The sequence below is a fragment of the Tursiops truncatus genome, chromosome 9, assembly GCF_011762595.2.
Source record: "Tursiops truncatus isolate mTurTru1 chromosome 9, mTurTru1.mat.Y, whole genome shotgun sequence".
NCBI classification, from domain to species: Eukaryota; Metazoa; Chordata; class Mammalia; order Artiodactyla; family Delphinidae; genus Tursiops; species Tursiops truncatus.
The window spans coordinates 51,743,330-51,762,381 of NC_047042.1; the positions used below are offsets into that span (position 1 = coordinate 51,743,330).

Genomic DNA, 19,052 nt, shown 5'->3' on the forward strand with positions numbered 1-19,052 from the left:
ATTTTATAAAGACATAAGTTATTACTGAAAGACTATTGAAAACTTTACCTGTAATATGCTGCTTTGGTGGTTCTGCATGATAAAAGTCAATAATACACTTACAAATTTGTATCCTCAATTCAGAACTTGGTATTATCATTAAGTCACCTGCCAGAAAGATAAACAAATGCTATTCAATAACAGTGCCATAAGTTTATTTGCAGTTTTAAGCATACAGTGTTAGTAACATGATTAAAAATATCATCAGAGATTCAAACTGGATCATGTAATTTTATACACACACACACACATGTGCGTGCGCATGCATGCACAAAACACCCTGAATATCTATCGTTGTAACACTTGGCCCCTCAATCAACTCATTCTCTCCTTCCCAGGAAGAAAAGAATGGTAATTAGCAGCATAAATGCTAGAACTAGATTGTCTAAGATTAAATCCTGGCTTTGCCACTTACTACCTGTATAAACTTGTGTCTTTTAGTTTTCTCATCTATAAAATGGTATAACAATAGTTACCACTTTAAAGATTGCTGTGAGAATTAAATGCGTTAGTATGAGAAAAGGGCTGAGACTTTTCCTCCCTAACTAGAGAGTCAGTAATCTGTTGCCTCTAATAATGCATCCTTTGCTTAGAGAAGTTCCAAGTGAGCTTTGCTCCCTCAGTTTATTGACAGACTGGAAGGCAGTGAGTTTCTAGGCAGTCTTTGCCCTGCAGGTTTTATGTTCAGGTTATTGTGGTGGGGATGGAGGATAGGGAATATTCCTTTTCAGTCATATTTAAACTACTTCTGAATTGGCTTCAGTCTATATTTCAAACTGGATTGTATCTGCTCTGGTGAAGTCCTACAAGTATGATCCCTAAGAGAATCTGAAAATGATCAGTAGGATTCTGGAAATGATCCAGAATGTCCTCTGGGAGCCTGAGGACAACTGGAGTCAGGAATATCAGCTTCAGGACTGAAGCAGATCTGCTTGGATTCTCTGAGGGAAAGAGATAATTAGGTGTGCCTTGAAGACTTGTGTTTTGCATTAGGCTTTGCATAATGTTTATCTCTGGGGGTAGCCAGTGGGTGGGGAAACAAGCAGACAGAAGGAGGGAGCACGTAGGAAAGGCTCACCCTAGCTTGAGAAGAATCTATCAGCAAAAGCTAGCACTTAAAAAAACAGATAGGTTCAAGATTATTCTCTTAATTTTTTTGGACCCATCCTTTGAAGTTGAAAACTCACTATGTTTTGAAAAAAATTAGGCAACAGGAACAACAAAACTTTTCTAATAAAACTATCCAAACGTTCAAGTTTATGGGAAATTCTAAGGTTTCTCGTCTGCTTCACCACCCTTTTAGTTCCTGTAGGTTTAGATCATCTCTCATAGTTTCCTGTTTATAATCTCAGGGCAGAGTACCAACTTTTTCCTTCATATGTTTCCAGAATCCTGTTCTTAATTCAGAAATATCTATCATTTAGAAGAAAAAGTAATATAATTTACTAGTACATAGTAGAAACTGGAAGTTACTAAAAATGAATAGCCTTTGTTCAAAACTTTGTACTACAATTATTTTAGTTTAAACTCATGGTTCCAGCAATTAAAAAAATGAGGGACAGAGCAGCAGTACTTACGGTAAGTAATCAGTGAAAGGAGTTCATTTTAAGCTAAGAGTTCATACTGCCCTCAAATGAGACAGTAACATGTTCTGTAGGCAGGCATTCAGCAAAGAGTAGACTGACACAGTAAAAAAGCTCCATGTATTTATTATACAAATGCATGTTTACAAATAATAAGGGCAACAGAGATTTTTTAAATGTTATCAACCAAACCTACACTTTTTATCTGTTAATACTATCATATCCTCTTCTAGGTTGGCTTCTCACTGTAAATTTCCACTGATGAGAGATTCACAGAATTAAAGTTTCCCATTAGTTTCTAGTCTTCCTGCTCCTTAAGGTCATCTTACTGAACTCCCCATGTTTATTCTAATTTCCTTGATACCTTCACCCACTTTAGGCCATAATAATTCCTCCCAAAGTATCTACAGTTGAAGATTATGAAATTTATTTAGACATAAAAGTGTTAGTGTCTATGTTAAAAATTTTAAATGCCTTTTACTTATATTAGTTTCTATCATCTTTCAGTATGGAGTATAATGCTGGGAACATAACTATTCAGTAAATATTTATTTTTAATTTGTTAGGCCATTTGTGTATCTTTTATTTCTCCTGTACAAAGACCTAAATTAATAAGCATAAATTTAATGTGGGATTTGTTTTGGGAACATGCTGTTATGTCTCAGGGGCTGATTCAAGGAGCTATAGTGTTTGATCTCATTTCTAAAAAATTATTATTTTCTTTCTCTAGAAAACTGAGCAATAACCCAAATATGAAACCTGCTTACAATATTTTTCATATTTTTGTATACAAAAACACAGGCATCGTTATGTATATTATACTAAAGCTCCCAATATCCCACCATTTTATGATTTTATTTAAGACTTTAAATTATTTAATGAACAATTTGGCCCTTGCTAAATTGTTAGAATTGCTAACAATTCCAGCAATCAGTTAGGTTCAAGCAATGATTAGAGTTCAAAGATGAAAATATTTTTGTGATTACTGAAAGAGAGGAACACATACTTCTGATTTACAAAAAAAAATGTCACCAAACATTTCATCAAACTAAATATATAACATCAAGACAAATAAGTGCAAATAAGTATCTGCCAGTCCTTAAAATTAAGGAACAAAAAATCCTGTTGGTATAATGAAACACCTGAGTAGAAGATAATACAAACAACGTCACCAAGCACACTGTGATTAATTCCCAACAAGAAAAGAGCCTAGATTTGGAGAAGAAGTATCCTTAGTGAAACTTTGTGCAAGAGCTATTTCCTTCTTGTCAGTAGGGCCTATCATCTCAACTCACCCAGAAGTGCAATTGAATTAGCAGTATCTTCAGCATATGTTATTTCATCCGATACTTTCTTTTTCAAAAATGGCAAGCTTCAATAAGAATGAAGAATATATGAGTTATGTTTAATGAAGTCCTTAATTGAAGCATTATTTGCAAAGTAGAAGAAAATTTCTTTTCTAAAGATTAAAATGAGGATAAATATCCTGTTTCTTTAGCCCTGGAGAATTAACAACTACCAAAAATATTTCTGTGTTTCTAACCAGTTGACCAAAATAAAATAAAATAAAACAAAATAAAATAGGTTTATAAAAATGAAGAGACATGGACATACAAGGCAAGGGTTAAGAAAGCCATCTTGCAACAGTACATAAATAAAAAACTTAAGAATCTTCTTTCTCTCTGAGGGCAAAATAATACTAGATTATACCTGTACTATTAAAATTAGGAAGACATTGGAAAATCTGATACAAATCACAGATCTAGTCTCACCTATAAATTAAAGGCTGTTCAAGGGCTTTTTCTGAAGTTTTTGAAACTCCAGTTAATAGATCAATGGTCTATTTGTTCTTAAAAGTCAGTGACTTTTTCCTTATTAATTGGATCAGTTACCATCCATGAAATAACAAATATACTTTTTGAGACACTAAAGAATTTAACAAATATTAATTATATTAGAATTACATTTCACAGCTAATATAACCAAAGTTATCTGAAAATAATTTATTCACAAATCATAAAAGATAGGGCACTCAAACCTAGGTCATTAGTCTAAGTGTCAGAGGAGAGAGAAAAGTCACTTCCTAAACAAAAAATATAAACTATTTCAGCATTTCAGGAGTTCAAAATTTGAACTTTGTATCCTATTTAAAGATATTTAATATATCTTATATATAGGACTTTAAATTCATGTTTTTCAAGAAAAATTAACCAAATAGTTAAAAAAGAGCACTTGGAACTATCACATGTGGATGTATATAGGTCAACTGGAATTAAAAGATATTTCAACGGCAAGTTATGAAAAGGAATATTTTATAAATACCATAGAGGTTCATTTCTGGTGTTTGTTAGAATTTTTCATTTGAAATAAATAACTTAATTACTTGATATCCAGCTCATTGTTGAATCTCTAAAGTGAAGAACTATAAAACGAATTGTTCTTGTCCTCAAATTTTTTCCTTTTTTACCAAAGGAAACAACCTAAAAGATAAAGCATCAGAATAGTTTTCCACCAAAAAGGTTATGAAAAAAAATAAGCATTATACTTCTGATGCACTGAGAGAAACATACTACTTAGAGGCCAAAACAGAAGGGTTTGATTTTATTTTTTAATTTTCTATGTTTTTATCTCCCAAAAATGTCCTGAAAAGAGAATCAAGTGAGGGTGTGGTGTGGAAAAATGCACGATGAAAGTAGAAATTAGGAAAGTAAAAAAAAAAAAAAAATGATGTAATTATGAAATATGAAGGAAAGTGAAGAGTGCATTTCAAACGATTTCTCATATTATGCAATGAAACATTCAGTCACAGCTTTCATAGAGAACCAATTCTTGGTGGAGCTCTGTAGGAGTACTGATGTTGAAAGTAATGCTTGCAAATCTGGTGTTCTAAGACTTGCATAGCCTCAAAATCTGAAAGTGTTTTACATAATATTATCTCACATCAATATAACAATAATTTCCAGTTAGTACATTACAGTTCCTTGAGAGCATCAGAGCAATAATTTGTTTCTTTATTTTTCATGGGTCTCTATTAAAAAGTAAGGTGTGGTAAGGGCATTCAATAAATTTTTTTTTGAACATCTATTCAGATAACAAAATCTTAAATGTAATTAGTTACAAAATTGCAAATATTATTGCTACTAAATCTAAAAGTGAGAGATAAACCTACCACATATACATAGTCCTACTAATACTATTATTTATATATTAAAAGAAACTCACTATTTAAAAAGTAAATTGGTAGAAAAGTTTAGAAGGTTAAATTGTCAGAAAAGTTTATTCCTTGTTTAAGAAATTTCCTCTACCATATTATATTGAAAACCAAAAACATACATTTTAATATACATCTTGATTAGCCACTATGTGGCTAGTTCCCCCAAATGGTTGAAGAAAAAATAGTACAGAGGATGGAATATATAAATTTTATAATTCTGATCTCTAATTTACATTTTGAAAAAAATGTGCCAAAAATAATTTGGTGATAAATCATTCTTTATTCAAATTTGGAAGATCAAATAAAACATTTTGACTCTCATGTCTTTGAGAGTCAAATTTCTTAGAGAGATAGAAAAAAACTAGGCAGAAACTATTAAGTATTGTCCATAAATTTTCTCAAGGATTCTCTAAAAATATTATTTCTTTGTTTTATCTCATATTTATCATTCACTTGAGAGCAATTTATTATGAGAAAACATTCGAATATACTTACAGTTTAATCTCTTGTGGTCAGCAATCTCAGACTACAATAAAATAAAATGTACTACCTTTGAGATACCAGCTGCTGGAATCAAGTGATCAAGTGAAGTGTCCTGAGTTCTGTATCACTTTGCTATACCATAATGCATAATATTTTTGTAAGACAAAATAAAACAGAAAATACTGCATGCTAATATAAAACAAAGTTAAAAAAAAAACTTACCCACATAATTTTAGGATATTACATGCAGGTTCTATAAAATGGGGCTGTTTTTTAATTTTTCCTGCACACAGATTCAGAATTTTAAATATCTGTGCTAAATCCCTTAGGGGCTTTAATATTTTTAGTTAAGAAATAAAATTAAGATTTTTATTAAAATATCCTTTACAGCACTTCTGTCAAGAAAAGTCTATAGAATTCCATCTATTTTGTTAAATGTGGTTTAATTATACCAATTTTGAAATCTAAAGAGGAAAACAGAACCATGTTTTTTTAAGGAATATTATTTAATTTTTGTATCAGTAACCTCTTATTCAAAATATTTTTTTTCTCTTCTCACCACATCTTTAGAATTTGACAACCAACTACTACACCACATATTCAGTTGAACAATAACTTATTATTGGCAATGAGTAATAACACTTTGAAAACAAAACTAACTTAATGGCTCAATTATATCCTTAATCTCCACCCACATACAAAACATATATTGCTCGGGAATAAGCAACCCAAACCTACCTTACTTTTATGTGTTATTTTATTAACATTACTCAGGTGTGTGCTCTTGTTTTTAAGGTTTAAATTGGTTGAAAATTTTATTTAAGACTAGTTTATGAAAGCAAAATGTACCCTCTCTAGATCTTCAGGTAAAAGCACCTTTTATTTTACCTATTTAAAAAACCCAGTTGGTACATAAACAAATTTCACATTTTTTGTTTTGTTTTGTTTTTTAATACAGTTAAGGGGACATGGTAGCTGTGACTTGCACTTCTTGATTGAATCTGATCACTTCTAGTCTCTAGGAGCTTCTTAGAAAAAGATAGGAGAGCTGGATGTATTAGAAATACAAACCTCTGTTAACTTCCTAGAGAAATGATCCCTCTCTAACTTATGTTTGCTTTATGTGATTATAACCTCTAAACCCAGCCTACTAAAGGCATTCAGAAACAGTCATTTGCCACCAACTCTCTAGTCTGAAGAAGAAAAAAAAAGGGAGGTGTTGAGTTATTGGGTTAAGATAAGAAATCACTTGCTAGTAGACTTTCTTGGCTACCAGTAAACAATGCTTGATATCGACAAGCCCTCAGGTAACTGACTGAACAAATCCATATAAAACAAGGCTAAAATAAGGTGAGAAAAGAGATAAAATTATAAGGCACCACTTCCCTGAATCTGAGGCTTAAGACGTTTTGAAATCTTGGAACAAGATAATATTAGAGATTGCTGTCTTCTTGGGACCAGACTGGACAACTGTTAGAGATTAGTTAGATCAATACTACTGTTAAGTGTGGTCTGTGGACCATGCCAGTTCTGGAATTGTATGTTACCAGTCTGTGGAAAAATAACTGCAGAAAGTGAATTTCCTGTGACAATTTCATTTCATTTTTACAATAGCATATATATGCAAAGGATAAAAAAAAAGAAACAACCCCCAACAGCAAACTGGTTCATAATCACAGATAGTTTTGAGACATACTGGTTTCTACATATTCTGATCAGGGTGGTATCTTCATTGAGGATAACATATTTATAGAATGTTTTACAGATTATCAAGAAGTTGCTCATACATTATCTCATCTAGTCTTCCTAGCAACCTTATGAGGGGCTGTTATCCCTATTTTATAAGGGTGGAAAAGTTAAGAAGCTTATCAACAGTGCAAATACTCAGGTAAATTGGTAGAAACAAGACTTTGACTTGGCCCTGCTAACTACATAAACTGTCTCTCTGAGTCTATAGAAACTGACACTATCTGCACAGTTAATATTGCATTATACTGTTTCTTCAAATTTATATTCTCTGATAAAAATATAATTTTGTAAAAAGCACAAAATGTTAGATATTTTCTGTGGTAAACAGAATAATGGTCTGTCCTAATCCCTAGAACTTGTGACTGTTACCTTCCTTACATGGCAAAGGGACTTTTCAGATGTGATTAAGTTAAAAGCGTTGACATAGGAAAGTTATCCGAGGTTATACAAGTAGGCCCAATGTAATCACAGAGTCCTTATAAGGAAAGGAGAGGCAGGAGAGGGTCAGAGAAGGAGATATGATGACAGAAGTAGAGGTGAGAGTGATGCTACTTCAAGGAAGGGCCCAGGAAGCCTAGGAATGCAGGCTGCCTCTAGAAGCTGGCAAAGGCAAGGAAATGGATTCTCCCCTAGAGCCTTCAGAAAGAACCAGCCCTGCCAACAACACCTTGCCTTTAGCCCAGAAGTGAGACCTCCAGAACTATAAAACAAAAAATTTATGTGGTTTTAAGGCACTAAGTTTTTGGTAATTTGTTACAGCAACAATAGGAAGCTAATGCGTTTTCTAATAAAAATTCTCCCATTTCAGGATAACCAAAAAAACATACACATATAAGTAAAGGATACAAGTCCATTCTGATAACACTGCACCATTTTCTTGACAGATTTAAGTTGTTTTTCTTCTAAATCATCCTAAAACAAATTATCTATTTTAGTTCTTTTGTGTTATTAATTCTGTTGAGATTTAAAAATTTTTCCTTAGTGTAAAAAGAGAGTAGACATGTTATCAAGTAATTCTTAAATTACTATATTATAATGTAAGCATTAAAAATGTTTCATAAAACAGTGAAGGTAAAAATAAACTACCATTTATATTTGAATAAGAAATTGCGAATCAAAACTAGGTTAATATAAAAGCATTAATTGTTTCCAGAAATAATATTAATAATACTGAAGTATGTTGAGCATTTTTCTATGCCATGTACCATTTAGGCAAGGTATATACATATCATTTCATTAATCTTCAAAATAACCCTATTAGGAGGTACTTTTATTATCCTTCTTTTTCGGAATATGAAACTCAAGCTGAAACACTACGTAATTACCCAAATCACACAGCTAATAAATGGTGACGTAAGAAGTCAAATTTGACAATCTGACTCCAGAAATTGTATTTTTAACCTCTAAAATATACCCAATGTAATGGCTCAAACTAAACATCTTCAGCCAATTAAAACAAAACAAAACAAAGCAAAGCAAAACTCTGTATACTGATGCATTTTCATGACTCAATCACTTTTTTGTGTGTGTGTGGTACGCGGGCCTCGACTCTTACTGTTGTGGCCTCTCCCGTTGCAGAGCGCAGGCTCCAGACGCACAGGCTCAGCGGCCATGGCTCACGGGCCCAGCCGCTCCACGGCATGTGGGATCTTCCCGGACCAGGGCACGAACCCACGTCCCCTGCATCGGCAGTCGGACTCTCAACCACTGTGCCACCAGGGAAGCCCCCATTTCTGTTCTTTTAACCTTCTTGTTTGTGAGAAACTGTGGCGTGTGTGTGTGTGTGTGTGTGTGTGTGTGTGTGTGTGTATAGACATATGTATGAACATATGTCTATACACACACATACATATTTTGTCTACCCTTATTTAACAGCTAGTAGGAGCTCTACATAGTTGGGTTTCCTTTTTTAAAAACTGCAGATATATTCACAATTAAAAATAACTTTCACAATAATCATAGCCAACAAAAGATAAATTATTCTTATAAAGTCATTATTCTTAATGTGTTTTTTTCTTCTTTCTATGTAAAAATGTAGAGACTAAAAAATGTTAAAACAATGACTAAATTTTTGCACCTGCTAATCACAGGACATTGTTTTGATCTGCTATACCATGGTCAGCCCATTTCCCACTTACTGAAAGTATGCAATCTTCATCCTGTAGTAATTTTATAGTGTATACTGGCTTTTTAGGCATTCAGTCAATTCTTGGGTAACATCAGGAGAGTGTCATATAAACATGTATGCATATGCATTTATTATCCTTTCTCCTAATGCCTAAACTTCAATTTTGAGTCTTGTATCTTTATTTCCATTACATTCTGTATAAGAGTTCTCTCAAAATAAATTACTTATGACTGGATATGAGTATGTACATATCCTAATTTCTTATCAGGAAATTTTTAAGTACTACATCACGATACACTTTTTCTACCCTTATGCCCATATCCTACTTGGTAATAAGCTATGAACAGAGGCTAGATCAGTCTTTCTTTACTCTTATGATTTCTTCTGTTTATATCCACCATGGATTTGTCCATCCCATGTATTCAAATCTATTCTTTTCCAGCCTCCCTACCAGGTTAAATATATTCATACTAAATTTAAATAGTTCTTCAAGATGAGACATATACTATTTGAAATGTTTTCAACAAAAGGAGAGAAATGAGACATATTTAGGGGAATACATGTTACCTTTCAGGGAAATCACAGTTTCTAAGTGAAATAGAGAAATTTTCTCTCAAAGCTTACTTTACCAGTCTCTTCGAGGAGTTTGATGACACAATTTAGGTCCACAGGCTTGAAAACACCCTAAAAAACATAAAACTCATAGTATTCTATGTCATGAGAAACAAGAAATCACATCAAACACACTATTTTTATATGGCATTATCTCTTAGCAACTTAAAAATATCTTATGCAAAAAAGATAGTAAGGGATAATGAAAAGCAGATGAGACTTATAGGAGTAAATAAATTTTGGAGTGAACCCCCCCCCAAACCTCTTGAATTCTAGTACTACCTTACAATCTTTTTTTTTTCATTTTATTTTTCTTTATTATTATTATTTTAACATCTTTATTGGAGTATAATTGCTTTACAATGGTGTGTTAGTTGCTGCTTTATAACAAAGTGAATCAGCTATACATTACATATACATATATCCCCATATCTCCTCCCTCTTGCATCTACCTCCCACCTTCATATCTTACAATCTTAATGTCTTTAAATTTCTTAGTCCCGAAAGGCCCAAGAGAGCATCTGGAATAATAGCACTTCCATGCTTTGGAAAATAAAACGATCTCATTCATACATATTACATATCTCATGCATACACATTACACTGAGTTTGCCTAGGCAGATATACATAAGACTAGCTTCTAAACTATAGGTAGGCAATCGCCTTCTTGAACCAGGTATCCCCTCTCCCAGCAGTCTTACATCACCTGTAGTAGAAAACAGGAACTGCCAAGTTCTACAGAGTTTACATCTTAAATATTTCTTGAGCCCACTCCATCTTTTTTTTTTTTAATTATTATTGGAGTATAGTTGCTTTACAATGTTGTGTTAGTTTCTGCTGTACAACAAAGTGAATCAGTTATACATATACATATATCCACTCTTTTTTAGATTTCCTTCCCATTTAGGTCACCACAGAGCACTGAGTAGAGTTCCCTGTGCTATACAGTAGGTTCTCATTAGTTATTTATTTTATATATAGTCATGTATATATGTCAATCCCAATCTCCCAATTCATCCCACCCTCCCCCTTCCCCCTTTGGTAACCTTAAGTTTGTTTTTTACATCTGCGACTCTATTTTTGCTTTGCAAATAAGTTCATCTGCACCATTTTTCTAGATTCCACATACAGTATAAGTGATATTATATGATATTCATCTTTCTCTTTCTGACTTACTTCACCCTGTATGACAATCTCTAGGTCCATCCATGTCTCTACAAATGGCATTATTTCATTCCTTTCATGGCTGAGTAATATTCCATTGTACATATATATGTACCACAACTTCTTTATCCATTCCTCTGTCAATGGAAATTTAGGTTGCTTCCATGTCCTGGCTATTGTAAATAGTGCTGCAATGAACATCGGGGTGCATGCATCCTTTCAAATTATGATTTTCTCCAGATATATGCCCAGGAGTGGGATTGCTGGATCATACGGTAGCTCTCCTTTTAGTTTTTTAAGGAACCTCCATAGTGGCTGTACCAATTTACATTCCTACCAACAGTGTGGGAGGGTTCCCTTTTCTCCACACCCTCTCCAGCATTTATTGTTTGTAGATTTTTTTGATGATGGCCATTCTGACTGGTGTGAGGCGATACCTCATTGTAGTTTTGATTTGCATTTCTCTAATAATTACTGATGTTGAGCACCTTTTCATATGTTTTCTGGCCATTTGTATGTATTCTTTGGAGAAACGTCTATTTAGGTCTTCTGCCCACTTTATGATGGGGTTGTTTGTTTTTTTGATATTGAGCTGCATGTGTTGTTTGTATATTTTGGAGATTAATCCCTTGTCAGTTGCTTTGTTTGAAAATATTTTCTCCCATTCTAAGGGTTGTTTTTTCATTTTGTTTATCATTTCCTTTGCTGTGCAAAAGCTTTTAAGTTTAATTAGGTCCTATTTGTTTATTGTTCTTTTTATTTTCATTACTCTAGGCAGTGGATTGAGAAAATCTTGCTGTGATTTATGTCAAAGAGTGTTCTGCCTATGTTTTCCTCTAAGAGTTTTATAGTATCTGGCCCACTCCATCTTAATGATTTATTCAGTTCTCATTTCTCACTCAGTTTTGAAGGTTTCCTGCTGTTTGTTCTCCCCGCCTCTAGTCTTGCACCCTTACGGTTCTACCCTCTGATCAGAACAATAAAACCCAAATCTGAACACAACACATCTAAATCATTCAATGACTCTCCACTAATGCCTTTCACCCCCTCCTCTGTTTTCATTATGTTGTTACAATCCTATCTGTCTCCTTAGTTAACCTCCCCAGGTCCTTCAAGACATAGTTCAGGTGTCACCTCCCCAAGGGAGGAAAAAGGATACAACAAATGTCCCTCCTGGGTACTCCCATAGCACTTTGAATGTATATCCATCACAGTTCCCGTCACCTTATTCTAAAATGGTTTACATCCTTATCCCCTATCCCAAAGTTTACTGTGAGGGAAGACTTTTGTTTTCTGGCATCCCCAGCACCAAACACTGGGTGTAACATATATAAGTTATTTGTAGGTAAATGGGGAAGGAAATAGAAGGTGTTATCCAAAGTTTAAGTACTTATGATAGTATAGAAATGTCAAAATTCTAAATGCAGTTTTGGCTATATTTATCTTGGGGATTAATGCTTTGCTGCATGGCGTTTTCTTTCATTCAAATGTTATATCAATACTGCTCACTCCTATTAGAAGGGTTAAGCTATCCCAGTCTCTTTTGTTTCCTTCTTCCCATCTCTCCTGCTTTCATACTTATTTCTACTTTAAAATAACTGTTTGAAAAGATGACGTAATAAAAAATATTCAAAAAGAAAAAGATCTTATTATCATCAAAATACATTTTTATTATTTTCTGCTTTATATATGTATTTTAATATTTTATTTTCTGTTTTTGTTTACATGTATAAATACGTTACATAATTTCACTTAGTGTTAACACTATTGTATAGTCTGATTTTTAAATCTATAATACATACCGTTCCATATTTCTACATAGTCACCTTTCTACGCAGTCATTATTCCATTGCCTCTTAGGGCTAGAATTTCCTTTCCTTTCACAATTACAAACTCACATGTTCTGATCTCAAGAAATCTCTTTCAAAACCAATTTTCAGTTAAGCGTTCTAACATTAAGTCTGCAGAATAAGTATCTGAGTGAGTTTATTTACTCAATATGATTTTTACTTCAAAAATTAACAATCAAAAAGGATTTACTCCCATAATTGCTGGGTGGGTGACTCGCAGACTGGAGAACACTTATACCACAGAAGTCCACCCACTGGAGTGAAGGTTCTGAGCCCCCACGTCAGGCTTCCCAAGCTGGGGGTCTGGCAATGGGAGGAGGAATTCCTAGAGAATCAGACTTTGAAGCCGAGTGGGAATTGACTGCAGGACTTCAACAGGACTGGAGGAAAAAGAGACTCCACTCTTGGAGGGCACAGACAAAGTACTGTGCGCATCGGGACCCAGGGGAAGGAGCAGTGACCCCAGGGGAGACTGAACCAGACCTACCTGCTAGTGTCGGAGGGTCTCCTGCAGAGGCAGGGGGTGGCTGTGGCTCACCATGGGGACAAGGACACTTGCAGCAGAAGTTCTGGGAAGTACTCCTTGGCCTGAGCCCTCCCAGAGTCTGTCATTAGCCCCACAAAAGAGCCCAGGTAGGCTCCAGTGTTGGGTTACCTCAGGCCAAACAATGAACAGGGAGGGAACCCAGCCCCACCCATCAACAGTCAAGTGGATTAAAGTTTTACTGAGCTCTGCCCACCAGAGCAACAGTCAGCTCTACCCACCACCAGTCCCTCCCATCAGGAAACTTACACAAGCCTCTTAGATAGCCTCATCCACCAGAGGGCAGACAGCAGAAGCAAGAAGAACTACAATCCTGCAGCCTGCGGAACAAAAACCACATTCACAGAAAGGTAGACAATATGAAAAGGCTGAGAGCTATGTACCAGATGAAGGAACAAGATAAAACCCCAGAAAAACAACTACATGAAGTAGAGATAGGCAACATTCCAGAAAAAGAATTCAGAATAATGATAGTGAAGATGATCCAGGACCTCGGAAAAAGAGTGGAGGCAAAGATCGAGAAGATGCAAGAAATGTTTAACAAAGACCTAGAAGAATTAAAGAACAAACAAACAGAGATGAACAATACAATAACTGAAATGAAAACTACACTAGAAGGAACCAATAGCAGAATAACTGAGGCAGAAGAACAGATAAGTGACCTGGAAGACAGAATGGTGGAATTCACTGCTTCGGAACAGAATAAAGAAAAAAGAATGCAAAGAAATGAAGACAGCCTAAGAGACCTCTGGGACAACATTAAACACAACAACATCCACATTATAGGGGTCCCAGAAGGAGAAGAGAGAGAGAAAGGACCTGAGAAAATATTTGAAGAGATTATAGTCGAAAACTTCCCTAACATGGGAAAGGAAATAGCCACCCAAGTCTAGGAAGCGCAGTGAGTCCCATACAGGATAAACCCAAGGAGAAACATGCTGAGACACATAGTAATCAAACTGGCAAAAATTAAAGATAAAGAAAAATTATTGAAAGCAGCAAGGGAAAAACGACAAATAACATACAAGAGAACTCCCATAAGGTGAACAGCTGATTTCTCAGCAGAAACTGTACAAGCCACAAGGGAGTGGCATGATATACTTAAAGTGATGAAAGGGAAGAAACTACAACCAAGATTACTCTACCCGGCAAGGATCTCATTCAGATTCATTGGAGAAATCAAAAGGTTTACAGAAAAGCAAAAGCTAAGAGAATTCAGCATCACCAAACCAGCTCTACAACAAATGCTAAAGGAACTTCTCTAAGTGGGAAACACAAGAAAAGAAAATGACCTACAAAAACAAACCCAAAACAATTAAGAAAATGGTCATAGGAACATACATATTGATAATTACCTTAAACGTGAATGAATTAAATGCCCTAACCAAAAGACACAGGCTTGCTGAACGGATACAAAAACAAGACCCATTGCAGGGCAGAAGTTGAGACACAGATGTAGAGAACAGACATATGGACAACAAGGGGGGAAAACTGTGGTGGAGTGGGGATGGTGGTGTGCTGAATTGGGTGATTGGGATTGACATGTATACACTGATGTGTATAAAACTGATGACTAATAAGAACCTGCAGTATAAAAAAACAAACAAACAAAACAACTAATACTAAACTTTCATTGGGTTATTTGCATGGAAATATGTTAATATAAATGTTTCAGACATTACATGAATTTTTAAAAAATCTTATATGTTCTGGTATAATGTTATAAGTCATAATTCTAATTATTACTTTAAAATGTATATCTCAGAAATAACTAAATTTCCTTGTCAATTGCATTATTATGAACGTTCATCAAATCTTTAACTGTGGTCATTTTTAAGTCTTTTGTCATTTACAGACAGTTCTGGGTGTACTCTGATGCTTTTGCAAATACGTTCCTATAAAAGGGTTTCATCTTCAAGGAATTCATGGAAAAGACTGACAAGTACAGGTTTCTGGTAACTGACTGTACTGCTGAACTGAATGAATAAGCATTTTCAGAACTCTAATGGAAAACTGATGAACTCATAAAAGTGCTAACAAAAGATAAAGATGAAAAAAAATTACATGGGACTGAGTGAACTGATGAGGATGATTATAATTTTTGTGACTTTCTGTTTGAATAAAATAAAAATCCCACAAGGAATCAGAGGCAAAAAATATACAAATCAATTTTCACTGCAAAGTAAAGGAGCTGTTACAGTGGAGTATTACTGGACTGAATGTCAATATTATGACATAGTATGAGTGTGTTTTGTGTTTGGTAATTGCAATCACTGTTGCTTTTGTTGTGGTCATCCATTTACAATGCTTGGTGTCAGTCTATTTACCTCTTGTAAAAATAAAATACAGTGTGTGTGTGAAAAAATAATTAATTAATTAATTAATTAACCCTACAAAAAAAAAAACAAGACCCATATATATGCTGTCTACAAGAGAGCCACTTCAGACCTAGGGACACATAGAGACTGAAAGTGAGGGGATGGAAAAAGATATTCCATGCAAATGGAAATCAAAAAAAAGCTGGAGTAGCTATACTCATATCAGATAAAATAGACTTTAAAATAAAGATTGTTACAAGAGACAAGGAAGAACACTACATAATGATCAAGGGATCAATCCAAGAAGATATAACAATTATAAATATATATGCACCCAACATAGGAGCATCTCAATACATAAGGCAACTGTTAACAGCTGTAAAAGAGGAAATAGACAGTAACACAATAATAGTAGGGGATTTTAACACCTCACTTACAACAATGGACAGATCACCAAAATGAAAATAAATAAGGAAACACAAGCTTTAAATGACACAATAGACCAGATAGACTTAATTGATATTTATAGGACACTCCATCCGAAAACAGCAGATTACACTTTCTTCTCAAGTGCGCACGGAACATACTAGAGGATAGATCACATCTTGGGTCACAAATCAAGCCTCAGTAAATTTAAGAAAATTGAAATCATATCAAGCATCTTTTCTGACCACAACGCTATGAAATTAGAAATGAATTACAGGGAAAAAAACAAAAAAAACACAAACACATGGAGGCTAAACAATACGTTACTAAATAATCAAGAGATCACTGAAGAAATCAAAGAGGAAATCAAAAAATACCTAGAGACAAATGACAATGAAAACACGATGATCCAAAACCTATGGGATGCAGCAAAAGCAGTTCTAAGAGGGAAGTTTATAGCTATACAAGCCTACCTCAAGAAACAAGAAAAATCTCAAATAAACAATTTAACCTTACATGTAAAGGAACTAGAGAAAGAAGAACATACAAAACCCAAAGTTAGCAGAAGGAAATAAATCATAAAGATGAGAGCAGAAATAAATGAAACAGAGACAAAGAAAATAATAGCAAAGATCAATAAAACTAAAAGCTGGTTCTTTGAGAAGATAAACAAAATTGATAAACCATTAGCCAGACTCATCAAGAAAAAGAGGGAGAGGACTCAAATCAATAAAATTAGAAATGAAAAAGGAGAAGTTACAACAGACACTGAGAAATACAAAGCACCCTAAGAGACTACTACAAGCAACTCTATGCCAATAAAATGGACAACCTGGAAGAAATGAACAAATTCTTAGAAAGGTATAAACTTCCAAGACTGAACCAGGAAGAAACAGAAAATATGAACAGACCAATCACAAGTAATGAAATTGAAACTGTGATTAACAATCTTCCAACAAACAAAAGTCCAGGACCAGATGGCTTCACAGGTGAATTCTATCAAACATTTGGAGAAGAGCTAACACCCATCCTTCTCAAACTCTTCCAAAAAATTGCAGAGGAAGGAACACCCTCAAACTCATTCTATGAGGCCACCATTACCCTGATACCAAAACCAGACAAAGATACTACAAAAAAAGAAAATTACAGACCAATATCACTGATGAATATAGATGCAAATATCCTCAACAAAATACTAGCAAACAGAATCCAACAACACATCAAAAGGATCATGCACCATGATCAAGTGGGATTTATCCCAGGGATGCAAGGATTCTTCAATATACGCAAACCAATCAATGTGATACACCATATTAACAAACTGAAGGAGAAAAAATGTATGATCATCTCAATAGATGCAGAGAAAGCTTTTGACAAAATTAAACACCCGTTTATGATAAAAACTCTCCAGAAAGTGGGCATAGAGGGAACCTACCTCAACATGATAAAGGCCATATACGACAAATCCACAGCAAACATCATTCTCAATGGTGAAAAACTGAAAGCATTTCCTCTAAGATCAGGAGCGAGACAAGGATGTCCACTCTCACCACTATTATTCAACAAAGTTTTGGAAGTCCTAGCCACGGCAATCAGAGAAGAGAAAGAAAAGGAATCCACAGAAGAATTAAAATTGTCACTGTTTGCAGATGACATGATACTATACATAGAGAATCCTAAAGATGCCACCCGAAAACTACTAGAGCTAATCAATGTATTTGGTAAAGTTGCAGGATACAAAATTAATGCACAGAAATCTCTTACATATACACTAATGATGAAAAATCTGAAAGAGAAATTAAGGAAACACTCCCATTTACCATTACAACAAAAAGAATAAAATACCTACGAATAAACCTACCTAGGGAGACAAAAGACCTGTATGCAGAAAGCTATAAGACACTGATGAAAGAAGTTAAAGAGGATACCAACAGATGGAGAGATATACCATGTTCTTGGATTGGAAGAATCAATATTGTGAAAATGACTATACTCCCCAAAGCAATCTACAGATTTAATGTAATCCCTATCAAATGACCAATGGCATTTTTTACGGAACTAGAACAAATAACCTTAAAATTTGTATAGAGACACAAAAGACCCCGAATAGCCAAAGCAATCTTGAGGGGAAAAAACGGAGCTGAGGAATCAGACTCCGTGACTTCAGACTATACTAGATAGCTACAGTAATCAGGACAAAATGGTAGTGGCACAAAAATAGAAACACAGATCAATGGAACAAGATAGAAAGCCCAGAGAGAAACCCACACACCTATGGTCAACTAATCTATGACAAAGGAGGCAAAGATATACAATGGAGAAAAGACAGTCTCTTCAATAAGTGGTGCTGGATAAACTGGACAGCTACATGTAAAAGAATGAAATTAGAACACTCCCTAACACCATACACAAAAATAAACTCAAAATGGATTCAAGACCTAAATGTAAGACTGGACACTATAAAACTCTTAGAGGAAAACGTAGGAAGAACACTCTTTGACATAAACCACAGCAAGATCTTTTTTGATCCACCTCTTAGAGTAATGGAAATAAAAACAAAAATAAACAAATGGGACCTAATGAAACTTCAAAGCTTTTGCACAGCAAAGGAAACCATAAACAAGACAAAAAGACAACCCTCAGAATGGGAGAAAATATTTGCAAATGAATCAACGGACAAAGGATTAATCTCCAAAATATATAAACAGCTCATGCAGCTCAATATTAAAAAAACAACAACCCAGGGCTTCGCTGGTGGCGCAGTGGTTGAGAGTCTGCCTGCCGATGCAGGGGACATGGGTTCATGTCCGGGTCCAGGAAGATCCCACATGCTGCGGAGCGGCTGGGCCCGTGAGCCATGGCCGCTGAGCCTGAGTGACCGGAGCCTGTGCTCCGCAACGGGAGAGGCCACAACAGTGAGAGGCCCACGTACCGAAAAACAA

The 19,052-nt window shown here is 34.8% G+C and overlaps 1 protein-coding gene and 1 long non-coding RNA gene across 4 annotated transcripts in view; one reads left to right on the forward strand and one right to left on the reverse strand.

Moving 5' to 3' along the window:
- CFAP69 (cilia and flagella associated protein 69) overlaps positions 1-19,052 on the reverse strand; it is a 72,233-nt gene that overhangs the window by 42,439 nt on the left and 10,742 nt on the right. The window contains exons 2-6 of one of the 2 annotated variants that reach the window (XM_019926849.3): positions 9,821-9,880; positions 7,915-7,980; positions 5,542-5,651; positions 2,918-2,994; positions 49-147 (exon numbers count right to left, since the gene is read on the reverse strand). In XM_019926849.3, coding sequence (XP_019782408.1) covers positions 49-147; positions 2,918-2,994; positions 5,542-5,651; positions 7,915-7,980; positions 9,821-9,880 — 412 coding nt within the window. Of the gene's footprint in view, positions 1-48; positions 148-2,917; positions 2,995-4,005; positions 5,358-5,541; positions 5,652-7,914; positions 7,981-9,820; positions 9,881-19,052 lie in introns of those variants that run through there. The other variant, XM_073809740.1, reaches the window with a different exon arrangement.
- The window catches only part of LOC109548610 (uncharacterized), a 133,003-nt gene that overhangs the window by 33,144 nt on the left and 80,807 nt on the right, over positions 1-19,052 (forward strand). The window lies entirely within an intron of this gene.